Below are 18,540 nucleotides of genomic sequence, written 5' to 3'. Positions count from 1 at the left end.
TGAGCCGCTGCACCCGGTCTTCACTTAGTTACATGTCCCTAAATTCCACCAATCAGAGCCTCATTTGAGTCAACAAACCACATGCCCTGGAATGTCAATAGGGGACTGTTAGTCACTCACTCCTGCGTACAGATTCCTTTCATGGGATTGCTGGCCTCTTAGCACTCCGAGGAGAGTAGAGGTTTGATGGCAGACAGGAGAGGAACAGGAAAGGATTAAACGAGGGAGGGGTAATTTTGGAGCATGGAGGGGATCACGAAGAAAGGGGACAGCAGGTCTGGGTCAGGGTGGTGGGCTCCCACTGTAACAGTCTAGGTGTGGGTTGTTCACAGCCCATGGGCACAGGGGCACCTGGAGTATAGGAGAGAAACACAGAGAGGGGGCAGGCTGGGTATCCCCTCCGAGGCCCCGGGTAACACAAATACCCTCACCTACCAGACACTGCGCTGACGGTTCATACATCTCCCCTCATTTAATCCTCAGCAGTGTTGGGGGGAAGATTTATTACCCCCACTGCAAAGAGGAGGAGACTGAGGCTCAGGTGGATTCAGAACCTTGCTCGACGCCTCAGAACTATTAAGTGGCAAAGTCAGGATTTCAACGTAAATCTGTCTGGCTCTAGAGACAGTGTTTTTAACCAGCCTGTGGTGACCCCACCACCCACCATCTACCATTTACACACAAACACACAAACCCTTCAGCCTCCTTCACACTGAACCCCCGCCCCACCGCCACAGACCTCCAAGAGAGGTATCATTCTCGTCCCTTATCCAGATGATGAAACTAAAGTTCAGAAATGTCAAGTGAGCTGCCTGAGGTCACACAGCCCTGCCACAGCAGTTCAGGTTCTGGGATCCAGGCCTCCTGGGCCCCAGGGCACCACTGTCTCACCTCCACTGGCTGCCTTGGTTGCTGGACCTGTAGGCCTAAGAGCCTGCTGATGGACAAGGACCCAGGTTCAGGGCAAGAGGGACAGGGAATGAGGGCTCATCCTCTCTCAGCCTGAGGCAGAGCTCCCTCCCACCCTCTTACTCTCAGGGATCACATGGCCATTTCACCATCTGCCTGTATCTTATAACCAAAATCCTCTTGACTGGCATGGGATCCTATAGACAGAGACATTGCCGACAGGGATGATTAGGAAGACCACTCAGTCCACGATCTCCTAGGACCAAGCTTGCTGTCAAGTGGCCTGGCAAGGCTGGTGGTTAGCTGGCTGCAGGCAGCTGGGTTCTAATCCTGGCTCACTCAGGCCCACAAAGTGACCTCTTTTCTCGGGTTGAGGATGGAAATTGGCAGATGGCCAGAGGTGTGGACCCTGGCTTCCCCAAGGTCCTGCTGGCTTCCCCATCTGTAACCGAGGGACTGGACATAAGCCCCTTCAGTTCCGACATCCTACGACAAACCCTCGTAGAGTGTGCTGCTGGCTACAGGGCATATTCTCCTAACTTTCCTCTCACCTGGCTCATCTTTGCATCCTGCATGGTGTGCCTGGCACACTGGAGGGTCCAGGGATGTTTCTAGAAGACATATTTATTACTGCGCTTTATTATTATTGATTACCGCCTTTTCTGCAGTCGACCCCGAGTCTCCTTCCTCAAAGAGACAGCCCCACCCCTTGCAGCAGAAGACAGGCTTGCTGGTCTCCTTCTCCCGGCCACACGGCCCTCATGCCTCTCTTCTCAGCATCCACGACACCTTCCTGAAGCTCTGCCCTCCTGGGAAGTACTACAAGGAGGCGACGCTCACCATGGACCAGGTCAGCTCCCTGCCGGCTCTGCGGGTGAGTCCAGGATGGTGGGTGGGGCGAGGGCAGCATCAGTGGGACTGGCTGATGGGCTCATGGGTGCTGGAATGGGTGGGGCGGGGTGGGCACTCCATGCTGTGGGATGGTCACCTCACTCCAAGGGACTCCTGATCCTCCAGGCAGGGGAGCACAATGACATGGCTCCCAGACACTTCCTGCATGCATCCGGCCTCCCTCCATCCTCGCCTCGGTCCTAGAGCAGGACCGTGTGATAACTGTCACTACTTCTCAGGTGGGGCCAGGGGCAGAGGGGGCATGAGACCTGCTCCAGGCCTCACCATGGGAGGTGGTAGCCCCAGCTGGAGGTGCTCACTGACCCAGCTGATCAGCCTCCGAGGCCAGCCTGTGGGTCTTTGGGTGAGCTTCAGCTTGCAGTCCACCCCACGCTGTCTGCTCATTCCTTACTTAATCCTCACCCCAGCGACCCCACACCAGCCAGTTTCCTCTGCTGTCTGTTGTGCCCCAAACTAGGGCAAGTGGTCCTAGGCCAGGATCCCCTGCAGGACCGTCAGTCCTTGAGGAAGCCAGGGAGAAACCCCAGCCATCGGCCCAGTCCCTCAGCCCTTCTCTTCTCCTCAGGCTGCCTTAGTGGACTTGGGCTTTTCTGGAGGAACTGATAATTTTCTGAGGTTCTTCTCTGAGAAACCAGAAGGAGCAGGGCTTGGGGCCCAGAGACTGTCTTCCCAAACTGCCTTCTTCCAGCTCCAGGAGTGGCTGCAGGAAAGAAGAACGTTTGCATTTCTGCTCTTGCAATCCTCTCTCTCCTCATCTCACCCTCAATTTAGCCAGTGCTCCTGGACTGGAGGTTCCTGTTACACAGAGAGCTGGTTGAATGCTCATTCCCCTCAGCTTCCACAACTTTTCCCGGGCTGAATCTCACCTTCCAAGTACCCAGAACACGCTCCCACCCCGCCCAAACACACACCCTTGCTATGGGTGGATCCTTGGCAAACCTTCCCTGGTCTTGGTTTCCTCACCTGTAAAATGGGTAGAGCAGTAGGGGGAGGCTGGGAATGACCATGTGCACTCTAAGACTCCTGACTTCACAGGCAGTGCCAGCCTGAGCTGCCCCTGCTCCCCCAACCTCCCAATCCTTTAGGGACAATTATCTGAGCCTTTATCCCTGTGATGAAGAGGCCCTGCCCTTCCCCCAGGGCAGCCTGGAAGAGCCCAGAGGCACACAATAAAAGACTCCAAAATCACTCCTGAGATTTTAATTAAAATTTGTGCATCGCATTGAGAGGCAATGTCATGTTAACAAATCATGGCTACGTCAGGCTTTCCTATTTTTCATTTGGTTCTTGGCAGAATAATGATTTCAGTTTGTCATTGTTCAATGAGAGCCCATCTTCGTTTCTGTCTGGGGCGAACTGGGCTCTGAGAGCTGTGGCCACCACTTGGAAGAGGCCCGGGGACACCAGGGAGGAGGAGGCTGGCTCCTGAGGGAGGAACATGGAGGGGGCACAGACATGTCATTCAAGCCACAGCTGCACCGCCCCTCCTAAGTGACAGGCCTATCTGTAGGGCAGACAGAGACAGAGGAAAATGCACAAAGATGGGTCTTGAAATAGAGGCAGGAGTGGAGAAGACAAAATAATGAGGAAAGGTGAGGGGTGGGTAGGTGGGTGGGCAGAGCTGGGAGAAGCTGGGATTCTGGAGGGGAAAGAAATAGAATCCTCAGAAAGGTGAGTAAATCGGAGACTGTGGCTGTGACAAAAACAAAATGGGGAGGCAGTCTTCCTGGCACCCCCACTTCCTGGCCTCACCTGCACACAGTCACACCCCACGTGTACAAGTGCATGGACTCCACCACATGTACACATGCGCCTGGGACTTCTCTCAAACCCAGGCCATCCGCTGAGGGACCCGGGGCTAGGGCCAGCCAGAGAGGCAGGGTGGATGAGAAGCTTCTGTCCTCCCCTGGGTGGAAGCAGGGTCACCGGTCAGTCCCAGACTCTCTGAATGTTAAGACTGGAAAGAAACTTGGAGACCACCCAGTCTACTCACTGTCAAATGCTCCTCGCCCTGATTTTATTCGTGAGGAAACTGAGGTCCCAGGAGGGAAACAACTTTCCAGGGGCTACATGATGGAAGAGTCTGGACTAGTCCTTGCTTTAGGGGAGTCAGTCTGAACTCTGACCCAGGCAGGACCCCCTATTCTAATCAGGGCTTGGCTGAGCAGTGACCATGTGCCTGGGTCTTCCAGGTGCCACAGAGGGCCCAAGGGGAGCCGAACTGGAGGGGTGGCATAGAGGGTGTTGGTGACCCATGGCCCCAACACATTCTTCTCCAGTAATAGCCTTGTCTCAGCAGGGCCTGGAGTCTCTGTTTGGAGCCCCAAAGGACTAAGATCAGGGGGACTGAGTCTGGGCCTGGCGCTATCACACTCCGTGCATGTTACATCCCCCCATCTATAAACCAATATGAATACCTTGTGCTGGGTAAGGGACACAGTGGAGGTGAGCCATTGTCTTCTGCACCCTCTTTTATGCTTCCCCTGTTCCTCTCTTCCATGTCATGGGTGAGGAGCCTGTTGGGGTTAGGGGTGGGGTGCAGCAAGGCTTGAGAAGACCTGGGGTGGGGCAGGTGGGGCAAGGCCTGCTCTTCCCAGCAGATAATCTAGGTGCACAGGCCGGGGCTGGGATGCTCCACCTTTTCTAGACTCTCAGACTCCCCTTTCCCCCCGAGCTTGCTCACTGGAGAACAGCTGGGAAGCAGGGTCTTGGCCACATGACTTTAATTTTACTTTTCTGATTTAATCTTAAATGGTCATGATTTTATTCTATTATACAAATAAGAGTCAGCTCATTGTAGAAAAACTAGAGAACACAGAAAAACAAAAATAAGATAAAAATGGTATATTAGTCTAGCTCAAGGGATGACTGCCATGATCATTACGGCTTATTTCCTTCCAGACTTTTATCTGTGCAGATATATACATGTTGATTGGGATCCCATTGATTTTTTTTGTATGTTGCTTTTTTTTTTTTTCCTACTTGGGTTTCTTTCTTACCTTTCCAACTGGTCTCCAACAGCCAGAACCATCTTATGAAGGGAAAATCCTGAGCCACTGCCCCACCTAGAGAACTAGGGATAGGGCACTGGGCCAGGCCTGAAAGAACTAGGTTTGGATTCACTTGCTAGCCACATGATCTTGGGCAAGTCACGTCACAAGAGGAATGATTGGGGTTAGGAGAAGCAAAGGGGCAAATAGACTTCAGCTAACTATACTACAAGGCTACAGTAACCAAAACAGCATGGTACTGGTACAAAAACAGACATGTAGAGCAATGGAACTGAATAAAGAACCCAGAAATAAGGCCACACACCTACAACCATCTGATCTTTGACACACGACAAAAACAAGCAATGAGGAAAGAATTCCCTATTCAATAAATGATGCTGGGAGAACTGGCTAGCCATATGCAGAAAATTGAAACCAGATCCCTTCCTTACACCTTATACAAAAATTAACTCAAGGTGGATTAAAGATTTAAATGTAAAACTCCAAACCATAAAAACTCTAGAAGAAAATTTAGGCAATGCCGTTCAGGGTACAGGCATGGGCGGAGATTTCATGATGAAATTGCCAAAAGCAATTGCAACAAAAGCAAAAATTGACAAATGGGATCTAATTAAACTAAAGAGCTTCTGCACAGCAAACAAAACTGTCTGTGCAAGTCGGAGTGGGAAGCAGTGGGGAGTGGAGGCTGTTTTCCGCAGGTGAAAGGCTGTCCTTGGAAAAGGAAAGGTCTCACTCTAGGTGGTCCCAGGCATAGGTACAGGTAAAGCACGTGCAGGTTTCTCCACAATACAAGGAAACACTCCCTAACTGCCAGCGCTATGCACAGAGGGAAGGCGCTCTCTGTCACTGAGGGATGTTCTAGCATCCTTAAGTCTCAAAGAGAGATTGGACCACTGCTCTGGTGCCCTCCTCACTCTGAGTCTGTGGTTCTGGCCCTAGGACTTGCTCTTACTCTCTTTTGTGATGTGCCATCTACCACAGTATGTCCCAGACTTACAAAAAATTTTGGGGTACATAGGTGCATATATTTATGGGGTACATGAGATGTTGTGATGCAATGTGAAATAAGCATATCGTGGAGAATGGGACATCCATCCCCTCAAGCATTTATCCTTTGAGTTACAAATAATCCAATTACCCTCTAAGTTATTTCCAAATATACAGTTATTATTGACTATAGTATCTGTATTAAAAATATATATCTATATAGACCATAATACCTTGTTGTGCTATCCAATAGTAGGTCTTACTCATTCTTTCTATTTTTTTTTGTACCCATTAACCATCCCCGCCTGCCTCACCCCCTACCCTCCCACTAGCCCTCCCAGCCTGGTCCCAGACTTTTTATTTAAAAAAATTCATATATTTTTTGAGGAGGGACCAGAGATGCCAACTTTCAGTTTTGCCAAGTAAGGACGTTAAAAAAAATGTCATCCAATGTCAGTGACCATCATTTTATTTTAAAGAAATATTAATTTTAAAACAAAAATGTAAGAAGCCTCGAGTGTTTTCAGACACACCCCTTTTTGTCCGTGTTGTTCTCCGTTTGTCACTGGTTGTCAAGAACTTTGTCACTGACTCGTCCCTAGTGCTCAGACCAGCTTTTGGAGACCTAGAGCGAGGACTAAAGATTCCTTCTGTGCCTTTCCGATTCTGGACAAAGCAGTAGTCTTGCTTCCCAAAATGAGCAAGGAGAGACTTGCTAGGAGGTGGGGGCCCGGGTGTGCCTGCGTCCTCTGTGGCCGCAAGGACGGGAGCTGCGTGACTCACACTGCCCAGAACACGTCTCTGGAACAGGCTTTGAGAACTGGGCCCCAGGGAGCTCTGGGTACTGATATAACTTGGCTCAGGGGCTTGAGTGGTCTGGGAAGAAAGCTCTGTTTTCTTAACTTGGGTTCACTCATGGAAAAAGCAGGCTTGGGAATATTGGGAAGGGTCTGCCCATCAGCGGAGAACAAGGCGAGAGAACGTCCTGGGGAGCAGGAAAAGCCTGCTAACTGGAATACCCTGCATGGGGACAGGACACCATGCCCCCTTTCCACTCAGCAGTGTCTGTTTTCTTTTTGTCTGATGTATTTGGTGTATTTAAAAGTGTATTCGCTCAATGTTTCTGTTCTTCTAAATAATTATCTTGCTTTCTGTAAACACAGATGAGTATGGCATGGTGTGACTTGGGTTTCCAAGCCCAGAGCTATATTTGCATCCACTGGGGATGGCTGGAAACAGGGTCTGAAGGAAGATCGCAGGGCCTTGGAGCAGGTAGGGTGGAGGTCTGCACACTGGCAGAGCTACCTCACCCCCCTGGCCTCTTCCCTCCTCCCGCTCCGGGATTCCTGCAGGCAGATGGTCTTCGCATAGACCCGCCCCTACTACACTTTATCCCATCTGTCACAGCGCAGAGAGGTTTGGAAACCTGCCTGAGTTGTAGGGAGGTATGGCCAGGATGGCCCCTAAGGTTTCAGCTCCATCTCAGTTTCTATCTATCTTCTAAAGTTTTCCGAGCCTTTCTGAGCCCTGTTTAGAGGCTAGTGCCTATCTGCCTAGAATAGCTTGCAAAGAACTCACTCCCAAGGCTGAAAACAATAAAAAGTCCTGAAATTTACTCAGCCTTTCAAGAAATCCTAAAAGTAGGTGGGGTGGGGATGGTAGTGTATTTTTAAAATTTTATTATTTATTTTATTTTACTATTTATTTATTTTGAGACAGGGTCTCACTCTGTTGCCCAGGCTGGCATGCAGTGGTGTGAACACGGCTCCCTGCAGCCTCAATCTCCTGGGCTAAAGTGATCCTCCCACCTCAGCCTCCCAAGTAGCTGGAACCACAGGGATGTACCACCACACCCAGCTAATATTTGTGTTTTTCATAGAAATGGGGTCTTGTCTGGCTGGTCTTGAATGTTGGGTTTAAGCAATCCTCCTGTCTCAGCCTCCCAAAGTGCTGGGATTAGAGGCATGAGTCACCATACCTAGCCTTAATTTTTATTCTAATTAAAAAAAATTTTTTTTTAGTTTTTATTATTTGTCTATTTATTTATTTATTTATTTGAGATGGAGTCTCGCTCTGTTGCCCAGGTTGGAGTGCAGAAATACCATCTTGGCTCATTGCAACCTCTGCCTCCCAGGTTCAAGCAATTCTCCTGCCTCAGCCTCCTGAGTAGCCAGGATTACAGGCACACGTCATCAAGCCTGGCTAATTTTTGTATTTTTTGTAGAGATGGGGTTTCTCCATGTTGGCCAGGCTGGTCTTGAACTCCTGACCTCAAGTGATCTGCCCACCTCGGCCTCCCAAAGTGCTGGGATTATGGGTGTGAGCCACCGCGCCTGGCCTTTTTTTTTTTTCTTCAAGTTTTTAAATCAAAATTATTTATGTGTGCCAGGAGTTAAGTTGCCCTATGAGGGTTGCCACATTTCCCCTTCTCTAAGGCAACCATTTTCAGCTCTTGGCTGATTCTTTCTTTATTTGCCTCCGTATCTTTAAAGAGCACCTCGTATTACCCCTTCTTGATAGTTCAGCCTTTGACTTCCCCTAAGAAGAGCTAAAGCTCTTCCCCTTCCTGACATCCATCCTATTCCTCACTCCTTGTTCCCCTCCCCTCCCAAAATAGTTATATGACAGTTTGGGGGAGATCAATATTCAATGTTTTGTATCATTATTATTATTATTATTTATTTTTTTGACACGGAGTCTTGCTCTTTCGCCCAGGCTGGAGCACAGCAACGCCATCTCGGCTCACTGCAACCTTTGTCTACTGGGTTCAAGCAATTCTCCTACCTCAGCCTCCCGAGTAGGTGGGATTACAGGCGCCCACCACCATGCCCAGCTAATTTTTGCATTTTTAGCAGAGACAGGGTTTCACCATGTTGGCCAGGCTGGTCTCGAACTCCTGACCTCAGGTAATCCATCTGCCTCGGCCTCCCAAAGTGCTGCGATTACAGGCATGAGCCACTGCGTCCTGCCTCAATGTTTTGTATTATTATGACTGCATACACTGTTCAGAGCTGAGTCATGAAATAAGCTGTAGTTACTTTCCCTTTCTGTGTAGTTTTGTTTATTTTTCCTGGATTTCATCATTATTTTTGCTTAGTTGTCTATGTACTTTTCATTGAATTGACACCAAACCTCTGCCAATCTTCTAAGTCTTCTCCAAAGGCATTTAGAAGTGAGAAGTTTCCTGTACATTTCATTTTCCTAGCAAAATTTCTCTTGGAGCCTTCTAACATCTCTAACCAGGACTGGGTTGCTCTCTGAGCCTGGTATATGTTACCACCTTGGAATCGCCTTTCATAACCATCTCAGATTCTTCTCACCACTCTCTTGGGTCTTGCATTTTCTGTTTTCATGTCTCTCAATTTACTCCCCTACTTTTGGTGGAGCACATCCTCTGGTAGCATTCTAATAAAGGGTGCATGGAGGCAAATGTTTTTACAACTTTCATATCTGAAAATGTCTTTTTCTCCTCTCACACTTGACTGAGAATTTACCTATTTATTTATTTTTTTGTAGAGTCCACTATGTTGCCTAGGCTGGTCTTGAACTCCTAGGCTCAAGTGATTCTTCCGCCTCAGCCTCCCAAAGTGCTGGGATAACAGGTGCATGCCACTGAATCTGTCCTTTGACTGAGAGTTTAGATGGAATTGTAGGTTGGATATCATTTTTCTTTAGAATTTGGAAAGCATCACTTAATTGTATTTTAGCTTTCACTGTTGTCATTGAGAGGTCCAAAGCCTTTGTGCTTCCTAATCTTTTTTCATGATCTGTGTGTGTGTGTGTGTGTGTGTGTGTGTTTTTCTTTTTTTCCTGGAAACTTGTAGACTCTTCTCTTTTATTTGAGTACTCTGATATTCCCAACAATAATTGTTGGCACGAGTCCTTCCCCTTGTATGTGAGGCGCGCGGAGGACCCACTCAGTCTGGAAACTCATGTCTCTCAGCTCTAGGACCTTTCCTTTAATTATTTCATTGATAACTTTCTCCCTTCTGTTCTCTTTGTCCTTTCTTTCTGGAACTCTAATACCCTGATGCTGTATATCCTAGATTAATCATTTATTCTCTCTCTTTTCTCTCCTGCTTTTCATCTTTGCCTTTTTGCTCTTCTTTCTGGGAGATTTCCTCCACTTTGTCTTCAACTCTAATTGGGTTTTTCACTTCTGCCATCATGCATTTAGTTCCAAGAGCTCCTTTTTGTTCTCTGATCTTTCTCTTCTTTGTAGCGTCCTCTTCTTTTTCCTTCAAGGTGCTTTTCCCACTTGCTTGTCTGGGTCCTCGGCTTGCGCGTCAGAGGCCTTCCTCAGATATCTGGTCATCAAGGGTCCGTGATGATGAGTGAAGGGTGGTTGCTGAAAGCTGTTTTAAAGCTGAAGTCCCTAGGTGGGATTTACCGACTGGGAGCTTCACTGAAGGGTGATCAGAGGGGTCATTTTGAGGATTCCCTAGAAAAGCGGGAAGTAAAATTCTGCCTGCTAGCATCATAGAGCCGTGTTAGGAAAGAGGGCTGGTGAGGTCTCAGAGTTCAGCACCTGTATGTTTATTCACTCCCCAGTTCTCAACCATGTCTGATGCCCCCCGTGGAGAAAGCCTCTGCTATACTTTCCCCAGAGAACAACCTCCCGTCTTTGGCAGGGGCTGGGGATGGGCAGTCGCCCCGCCCCGTAGTGCTGAGCAGCGGGGGGGGGGGCGGGGCGGGGCGGGGGGTGTCTAGAACTCCAACTGCTTTTAAACACTTGCAATGGACCTTCCTTTCAGCCGGCCTCTATTTCCAGCGCTACCAGGAGCTCCCAGGCACAGAGCCTGTAGGGGATTCCGGGATGTAGATCAGGGTGGTGTTGCCTTCTCCACTGTGGGCTTAGGGTTCTGCTTCCTCGCGTCTGCTGGGTCACTTCCCACTTGCTTGTCTGTTTCCCGTGTGTGTCACTGTGAACCTGCTGTTGTCAGTCTCTATGTTTTGTGGGTCATGCCAGAGTGAGGTTTGATGCAAGGATCATTCACTCTGTCATTTTACCCAGAAATCACACCTGCCTTCCCAATGTGCAGTAAAACATTACAGAAATCCCCTCCTCATCGTTGCCCTCGTAGAATCTTCCACACACATAGCAGCTGCCCCCACAACTTTCCTCTTCCGCTCTCCACTCCCAAACTCCCAAGCGTTCCAGGAGGCTGGTGTCCTCGGAGCCTGGTCCTGTGCTGCCCTCCTTCCGGTCCCCACACTGGGACGCCCGGCAGCCAGGCATCTCTGGAGCCTCCCTCACCCCCCGGCCCTGTGAGGAGACTCCTGGGAAATGTCACTCCTCTTCCCTTTGATTTCATCCCCAGAGGGAAAAGACCGTGGGTAAGAGATGTTTTTGTGGAGAATGCCTGGTGAATAGAGGCTCCCACGCCTGGTTCTCATCTGTCACCCCATAAGAAGTTACTATGAGTTCGGTCATGGGGGCTGACAGGGCCTCTTCTCAGGGAATTCTGGGTAAAGAACAGGAGACTCACCAGCCGGGGGCTTCACAGAGCTCAGATTCTTGACCCAAGTGCCCAAAGCTGGGGCCCAGATGGTCTTACCCAGGCTACCGGTAGGCACAGTCCCTCCTAGAGAGGCCAGTGGGAGACGCCTTGGTCATGCCCGTCAGCATCTGCTTCCCACTTCTTAGGAGCTGAGTGGCTTTCTGGGCGGCCATGCAAGTCTTGGCACAACTCCCCCCTCCTCGAGGACCCAGGAAGGACCTCGCTAGTGCTGCCCTGCGGCCAGGCCACGACCAGGCCCTCGGAGTACCCACACATAGACTCTTCCCCAGCACCCGGCCCGACTGGACCCCTAGGCCCAAGGCAGGCTTGGCTCTCTGGCCCAGTGAAAACTTTGCCATTAAAAATGACAGTCTTGGCTGGGTTCAGTGGCTCATGCTTGCAATCCCAGTACTTTGGGAGGTCAAGGTGGGAGGATGACTTGAGCCCAGGAGTTCAAGACCAGCCTGGTCTTGATCTCACTATGTTGCATAGTGAGAGCCTTTCTCTACAAAAAATAAAAAAGTTAGCCAGGCATGGTGGTGTGCGCCTGTAGCCTCAGCTACTCAGAAGGCTGAGGTGGGAGGATGCTGGAGGCCAGGAGGTTGAGGCTGCAGTGAGCCATGATGGCACCATTGCACTCCAGCCTGGGTTACAGAGTGAGATTCTGTCTAAAAGGAAAGAGAAGATAGTCCTGCTTCCTCTTGCAGAGACCTGGGTTGGAGGAGTCTCAAAGGCTTTTGGGTTTTTGAGCCTCTTTTCCTCTGGATATGGCACATGTGGAGGGCGTTAGAATATGCCTGTCCACCTGAGATGAGGTCTGAGTGGAGGGAGGCAGGGCCTGGACTCCAGGGATCTTCCTGGTGCATTTTTTGATCAGTTTTGTCAGAGCTGTGTCATGGCCACCACCTCGCCACACTTTCCAAGGGTGAGCCAGTCTTCATAGATGGAGAAACTGAGGCCCACGGACGGGGTGCAACCTACACACAGTAACAGGGCCAGTGAGAGGGTGAGCCAAGGTTCCAGCCCAGGCTTCCCTCCCCAGTCTAGGCCGTTCCATACTCCATGTTCTGATTTTCTACCGTGTCCAGAGAAAACTCTGTGTCTGAGGTTTGGTCTGCTGATGAGGAGCTGCCTGACTTCCTGGCTCTCATGGGCTCAGGGCAGCCCTCCGGGCACGCCACACTCAGTCAGAGGGCAGAGGATCGAGCAGGAGGAAGGCAGCCACGGGGGAGTCTTTGATCATCCTCAACCCAGGCAGGGACAGCTGGACCCGGTGATAATCCTCCTCTTGTATTTAGGCCACTGCTCTGAGCCCCTCCCTCACCCTCAGATAGTCTCCCTGGCTTGTTAATGAAAAGCAGCAGATTGGACGTGTACGGCGATTCCACTCTCCAGCCCCAAATGTTCTCTGCCCTAGTCACCGTTTCATGGTTGCAAGCACTTTCACAGTTTGCCTAGTTTGATCGTCACAGCAGCTCTGTAAGATGAAGTGGTATCTCCCCATTCTACAGATGAGGAAACTGAGGCTCTGAGAAGCTAAAAGCCCTACCCAAGGCTACACAATTGCCCAGAGTCTGTCCTGCCAATCCGCCTTCATCCAGCTCCAGAAGTGGCTACAGGAAATAAGGGCGTTTGCATTTTTGCTCTTGCCAACTTCTCTCTCCTCATCTCGCCCTTGATTTAGCCAACCCTCCCTGAGTGAGGGGCTCCTGTTACACAGAGGGCTGGCTGAATGGTCTTTCCCTCCCAGTTTACCCAACTGTTCCTGGGCTGAATTCCACCTCCTACATGCCCAGGACACAATCATGCCCACCCACCCACCCACCCACACACGCACACATATTCCATGCCCTTGCTGTGGGTAAGTTCTTGACGAACCACTTCTCTGGTCTCGGATTCCTCACCTGTAAAATGGGTAGAGCAGTGGGGGATGCTGGGAGTGACTATGTGCGCTCTGACTACTGACCCCTCACAGGCAGTGCTTGCCTGAGCTGTCCCTGCTCCCCGCACCTTCCAATCCTTTAGAGGCAATCGTTTGAGCCTTTATCCATGCTATGAAGAGGACCCGCCCTTCCCCCAAGACTTCTGTTTGCTCTTCTGCACATCTCTTCATCTTCTGGGAAAGATAAAAGTCAAGGTCACCATGCGGGTGACACGTGTGTGTGCCTGTGTGGATACATATGTGTCTACATGTCTAATGTATGTACATGTGTGTAGCAGGCGGAGGAAGGAGGAGGAAGGAAGATGGGAAAGAGCTGGTGGCTGGGGTGGTTGATGGCTGAGACGGAATAGCTTTTCTCATATACATCTGGGACGCCCTGCGGAGTGTGCGTCTTGGGTGTTGGGGTAGCCTGGGCTTAGGTCCAGCTCCTGACAGCAGGGCCCCTTCAACTCCCAGTACCCAGCTTCTCGGGCTCCTGTGGCAGGCCTGGGAATTGTCTGATTCCCAAGTCCCCAAGCCAGGCCCCACCCTTAGGACCCAGACGCCCCAGCGGGACTAATCTTCCACTGAGAAAGGACAGAGAGAACAAAGGGCCCAGCCCGGCCTCCCAGGCTCCCACCCCGAGGCTCCACCTCGCAGGGCGTGAGGTCACCGAGCCTTTCATCCCATTGCGGAGATGCACACTGGCTCTGCGAGCACCCTCGGAGCTGGCGACCTCCGCTCTTCGCTCACCCAGGGCTGAAGGCACAGCCACCATGCTGCATTCAGCTGACCTCAAGGCCAGCTGGCTGCCCCACCTGGCCCCCAGGCAGTCTTGAGATCTGGGCTGTGCCCAGTGTGGGATGTCACACATGCATCATCTCACTTACTCCTCAAGGTAACTGTTTGAGGAGGAAGTTGTTTGCCTCATTTACAGCTGGGCAGCAGAGGCCCACAGGGGTTAAGCAACCCAGCCACCACAGTCACATGGCTGATGGAAATCGGCAGCCTTGCTTTCCAGCACTCACCCCCAACCGCCCCCCAGCGCTGGTGGGAGGGTCCCGACGCCTGATGCCAGTCGGAGCTGGGAGGGCAACTTGGCAGCTGGCTCACACCCTGCATTTTCAAGCATCATTAGATCTTTTTCTGACAACTTCATCAGTTAGCAGGGCTCAGAATTGGCAAAAATCCTTATTTAGACATTCAGCCAAAGAATTAAGAAGTGGTTTGTTTCAGAAAAAGCTCAGTGATGTAGGAGGCAGTCTCTGTTCTGGGTCGAGCAGGCAGCAGCGGAGGGACGGGCTCTGGCCCCCTGCCTCAGCCTTGCCGCTGCCACCTGGCGGTCTTGGGCTTCTCAGGGCCCTTCTCACCACCCTTCTCAGGGCCTCAGTGTCTTCATCTTCCAAATGGGTGTGATAGCACCTCCCACTGGTGAGGAAGGTAGCGAGGAAAGCCTGGGAAGGTGGGGAAGAGCTCAGGGCTCTAGTTTTAGCTTTCCCATCTGCTGGCTGTGTGGCCTGGGACCAGTTCCTTCCTCTTCCTGGGCCTCAACTTTCTACCTGGACCAAAGGGCCGGGCATGGGTGACCCGAGGCTCTAATCTCACGCCAGGGGTGAAGGAAGCCTGCAGGGATGGCAGCCCCTCTCCCAGGGCATCCTGGGAGAGAGGGGAGATTCTGTGCCCTGCAGCCTATGTGGTACCTCTTGCAGGGGGACAATGGATGGGTAAGACCTCCCACTGCTCACCTGGCTGAAGTTTGCTCGACCCCTCTTTCATGCCGTCTGGGGGCAGGGGACGGAGAGGCACTCCGCTTTCATTTGTCCAGAGCTTGACCATTCCCCTGACTCCTTACATGCCACAGTTTACTGGGAAGCAGCATTCAGAGTGTTACTGTCTCCAGTTCACGGAGGAGAAAATTAGGCACTGGGTACCTGAGTGACCTCCCTCAGTCACCCAGCTAGTCTGGTATGCGGCCAGGGCCGGAACTCAAACCAGCACTGGCGACCACAGGGCCAACTCTCCTTGCTTCTCATCACACTTCTCACTTCCTAGGAAGATTTTCTCATCCAGCCAAACCCACCCAGGCCTCTAATTGGTTCTGTCAATGATTCGTGACTTCTCTCAAAGCTCCCAAGAGCAGGGCGCGTTATCCCTGCCGTGCAGCACTGGAGAGGCAGTTTAGCAGATGGAAGGAGTAGAGGCTTCCGGGCAAGTTGCTTCACTTCCCGGAGCCTCAGCTTCCTTTTCTTAAACTTGGGCATGGCAAGCCCCCTTTGCAGGGTCGTGTAAGGATTCTGTGGCTCGGCCCTTCCCTAAGGACACTCTGCACACACAGCTTCTCCCTGTGAGGGGTGCGTGCGAGTCGAGACAGGAATGATCAGCCCTACTCAGCAGATGAGTAAATGGAGGCTTGGCAGATGGAGGGGCTGCCCGAGGTGGCAGGACCAGCCAGTGACCAGCCGGTATTGGACGCCCTGTGGTATAGCGACTCTGCCAGGCTCTGCCTCCTGGGAAAACTGTTCATGTGTCTGAGGTGAGAAGTGAGTCCAGGCTTCTCTCCAGAGGAGGAGCCTCCTCCTTCTAGTGCAAATGACACGCTGATGGGATCATTTAAAAAGTATTGCTCGTGCCCGAATTCCCTAGTGGCACCAAGGGACAGGCAGATGAGGGCCTGGGGAAGGGGACGGCGGGCCTGGGGACATGCTCATCCAGTCTCTTGGCCACAGTCCGGCACTCCCAGAGTTCAAGATAAACAAACTCCATTTCAGCTTTTCAAGAGTCCTGGTCCCAAGGGCCCCTCTCTGCCTGCTGACTCGAGGCTTTATTCCACTCAAGTCTTTTCTGATAACTTCATTTGTGCCCCAGAGACCTCAGACTTGTTTAAAAATAGAAAAATAAACAATATCGTTCCTGAAGTGCCCCCTCCCCTCTTTGGGCCTCCTAACGAGGTGCTGGCCAAGCTGGCCGGGGCTCTGTTCCCAGGGTTTTTGACCCTCTGCAGGCCCTGGGCCTGCTGCTGCCTCCACAGGGAGGAGACGCCCTGCAGCTTTGGATGGCTTTCTGGCAGCCCGAATGGCCAGCGTCAGAGGAGGCGTTCAGTCACCTGCCTGCCACTGTTGGCGGCCTCTGCTCCTCACAGCTGGGACAGCTGGGATGCGGGCACCCACTCACCCAGGTGCAGAGGGGCAGGGCAGGCCCCGCACAGGCCCAACCGCAGGGAGACCTGTTGGGGACATTCCCTCTCCTCTTAGCTCTGGCCCTAGCCCCTCACAAGACCACAGGCCCCTTCTGGGTGCCAGGCACTGGACACAACTCCAGGATGCAACACCTAAAGTCTCCTAGGCTCTTTAGCTTGTCATCAAAAGTCCTGGGGTTGAACTGCAGGTTGTGTATAACCTCAGCTTTCCCCATCTGAAAAATGGATCCAGCAACAGCAGCCCTGCCTACTTCAGAGGGTTTTTGTGAAGACTGGATGAGAGAAAGGAGATGAAATGCTAAAATACTCCGGGAAAGTGAGGGGGATTTCAGGCAGCATTCCTAGAAGCTGCCCGTGGAGGAGGGCATGGCTGTGCCCTCTGAGTGGCAGGACCACCTGGGAAGTCTTTATGTATAAGCTCCAGCCTCACATCAGGGGCTTAGAGGGGAGGTGGCTGAGAAACGGGTGCTCCACCTGCAGAAAGACTTGGGAAGACACACATTCCTCACATCCTTGCTGGTGGGTGGAGGAGGAATTAGATTCGGCCCCAAGGGTACTGCTAAGGTGGATGAGAGAAGTGACCCTGGGGCCCTTTCTGTTGGCCCTAGGGAGGAAATTTCCTAACAGAGAGAGGAGGCTCAGTCAAGAGAAAGCAAGTTCCCTGCCGCTGGAGGCCTCCAGGCATGAGCTGGGGTATCAGGCTCTGGTGGGAACAACCCACTCTCCTAGAAAGCTGAAGCTGAGATGAGGAGGAGAGATGATGAATTCCCTTGCGTCTGCTGAAAGTCCCCCAGGCCTTAGGGAAAGGATCCTCCTTCTCTCTCCTTCTGCCCAAGGCCAAATGCCAGAGGGAAGTGCTCCCAGCAGACCCACCCAGCATCTAGGGGAATGGAGGCAAAGGCCAGTGATCAAGACGTCACTTTTCATGTGGCAGAAAACCCAGAGATGGGAGATAAGTTCTCTCTGGAGAAGGTTGGAGCACCTACTGCCCCAGCCCCTGTTGATGCAGAACCTCCCCCTTGTCCCATACTCTGTGAACTGCCCCAGGGCTTAAGCCACCCCACCTTCAGGAAAGTCGTCACGGGGAGCAGCTGGCAGGGCTGCTATGGATTGAGGACAACTTCCTTCTCTGCATACGCAGCACCTCACTTGGCCAGCTGCTCCTGCTCTCTCTGGGCAAATGGCCTCCTGGAAGAGGAAGAATCACCGAGAAGAGGGAAGGCTCCCAGCAGGGCCAGGCAGTTGGCAGTGGTCCCACTTCTTGAGTCCCTTCCTCCTTAGAGAGGCCTCTGAGCCACCAGGGACCCTGGGAGGGGAGGGAGGCCGGGGAACCACTGTGCTTTTTCAGGCTTGCACGCCGAGAAAGTAGAAGCAGCACCGGGGCCAACAAGGACCTTAGAACCCTGTAGAATTATCCATGAAAATGTCCACTACATCCTAGTTATCCATCTTTGGCTCTGTGTTTTGGAAAGTACATGGAAAGGTACAGACATAGACGCTCTAAGACTCAAAGAGGGTGTGATGAGCTGGGGCCATCTTCCATTGAACTTCCGTTCTTATTGAGCTCTGAGCTTCATAAGATTTCTGTTTCCTGCCAGGCCTTACAGAAGAAGAGTGCACATCAGCCCCTCACTGGGTCTGGGGGCCAGGAGTTCAGCTCTGCCTGGGTTCAGCCCTTGCCCTGCAGAGAGTGAAGCAGCAGAGAGAAGCAAAAGCTCCTGCCTCCAACCCCCTAGGAAGGAAAGTTGCTTTGCTTGCTTAGCAAATTGTCTCTGGAGTGCACTTTCTTTTTTAATTTGCTTTTTGTTTATTGTTAACATAGTATGACACCAATAAAATAAAATTTTAAGAAAGCAATTCCTTAGCACCCAACGACCCTAACATAAATTTTCATTTTCTATTTTCTTTTGCCGTCTGCTCCCCTAGGCAAGCTTTATTTTATAATATTGTAGACATACACAGATACAATTTTATTCTGTGCTCTTGTCCATTAGGCATAAATGCTTTTTCTTGTTGCTACATAGTCTGCGTAATTATCATTTTGATGGCGCATAATTGCATTGAGTTCTGATTTACTAAACCATCTCCTCGTAGCTGGACATT

The 18,540-nt window shown here is 51.4% G+C and overlaps 1 protein-coding gene across 7 annotated transcripts in view; it reads left to right on the top strand.

Annotated features, from left to right (window-relative positions):
- LOC105479782 (calcium and integrin binding family member 4) overlaps positions 1 to 18,540 on the top strand; it is a 60,928-nt gene that overhangs the window by 11,906 nt on the left and 30,482 nt on the right. For 2 of the 7 annotated variants that reach the window (XM_071076403.1, XM_071076407.1), the window contains 2 exons: positions 1,687 to 1,783; positions 2,387 to 2,899. In XM_071076403.1, the coding sequence (XP_070932504.1) occupies positions 1,687 to 1,783; positions 2,387 to 2,680 (391 nt within the window). In that variant the 3' untranslated portion in view covers positions 2,681 to 2,899. Of the gene's footprint in view, positions 1 to 1,577; positions 1,784 to 2,386; positions 2,900 to 18,540 lie in introns of those variants that run through there. The other 5 variants (XM_011738039.3, XM_011738041.2, XM_011738040.2 and 2 more) reach the window with 3 other exon arrangements.

Source organism: Macaca nemestrina, chromosome 13 (assembly GCF_043159975.1).
Source record: "Macaca nemestrina isolate mMacNem1 chromosome 13, mMacNem.hap1, whole genome shotgun sequence".
Lineage (NCBI taxonomy): Eukaryota > Metazoa > Chordata > Mammalia > Primates > Cercopithecidae > Macaca > Macaca nemestrina.
This window is presented reverse-complemented; position numbering and strand designations above follow the sequence as displayed.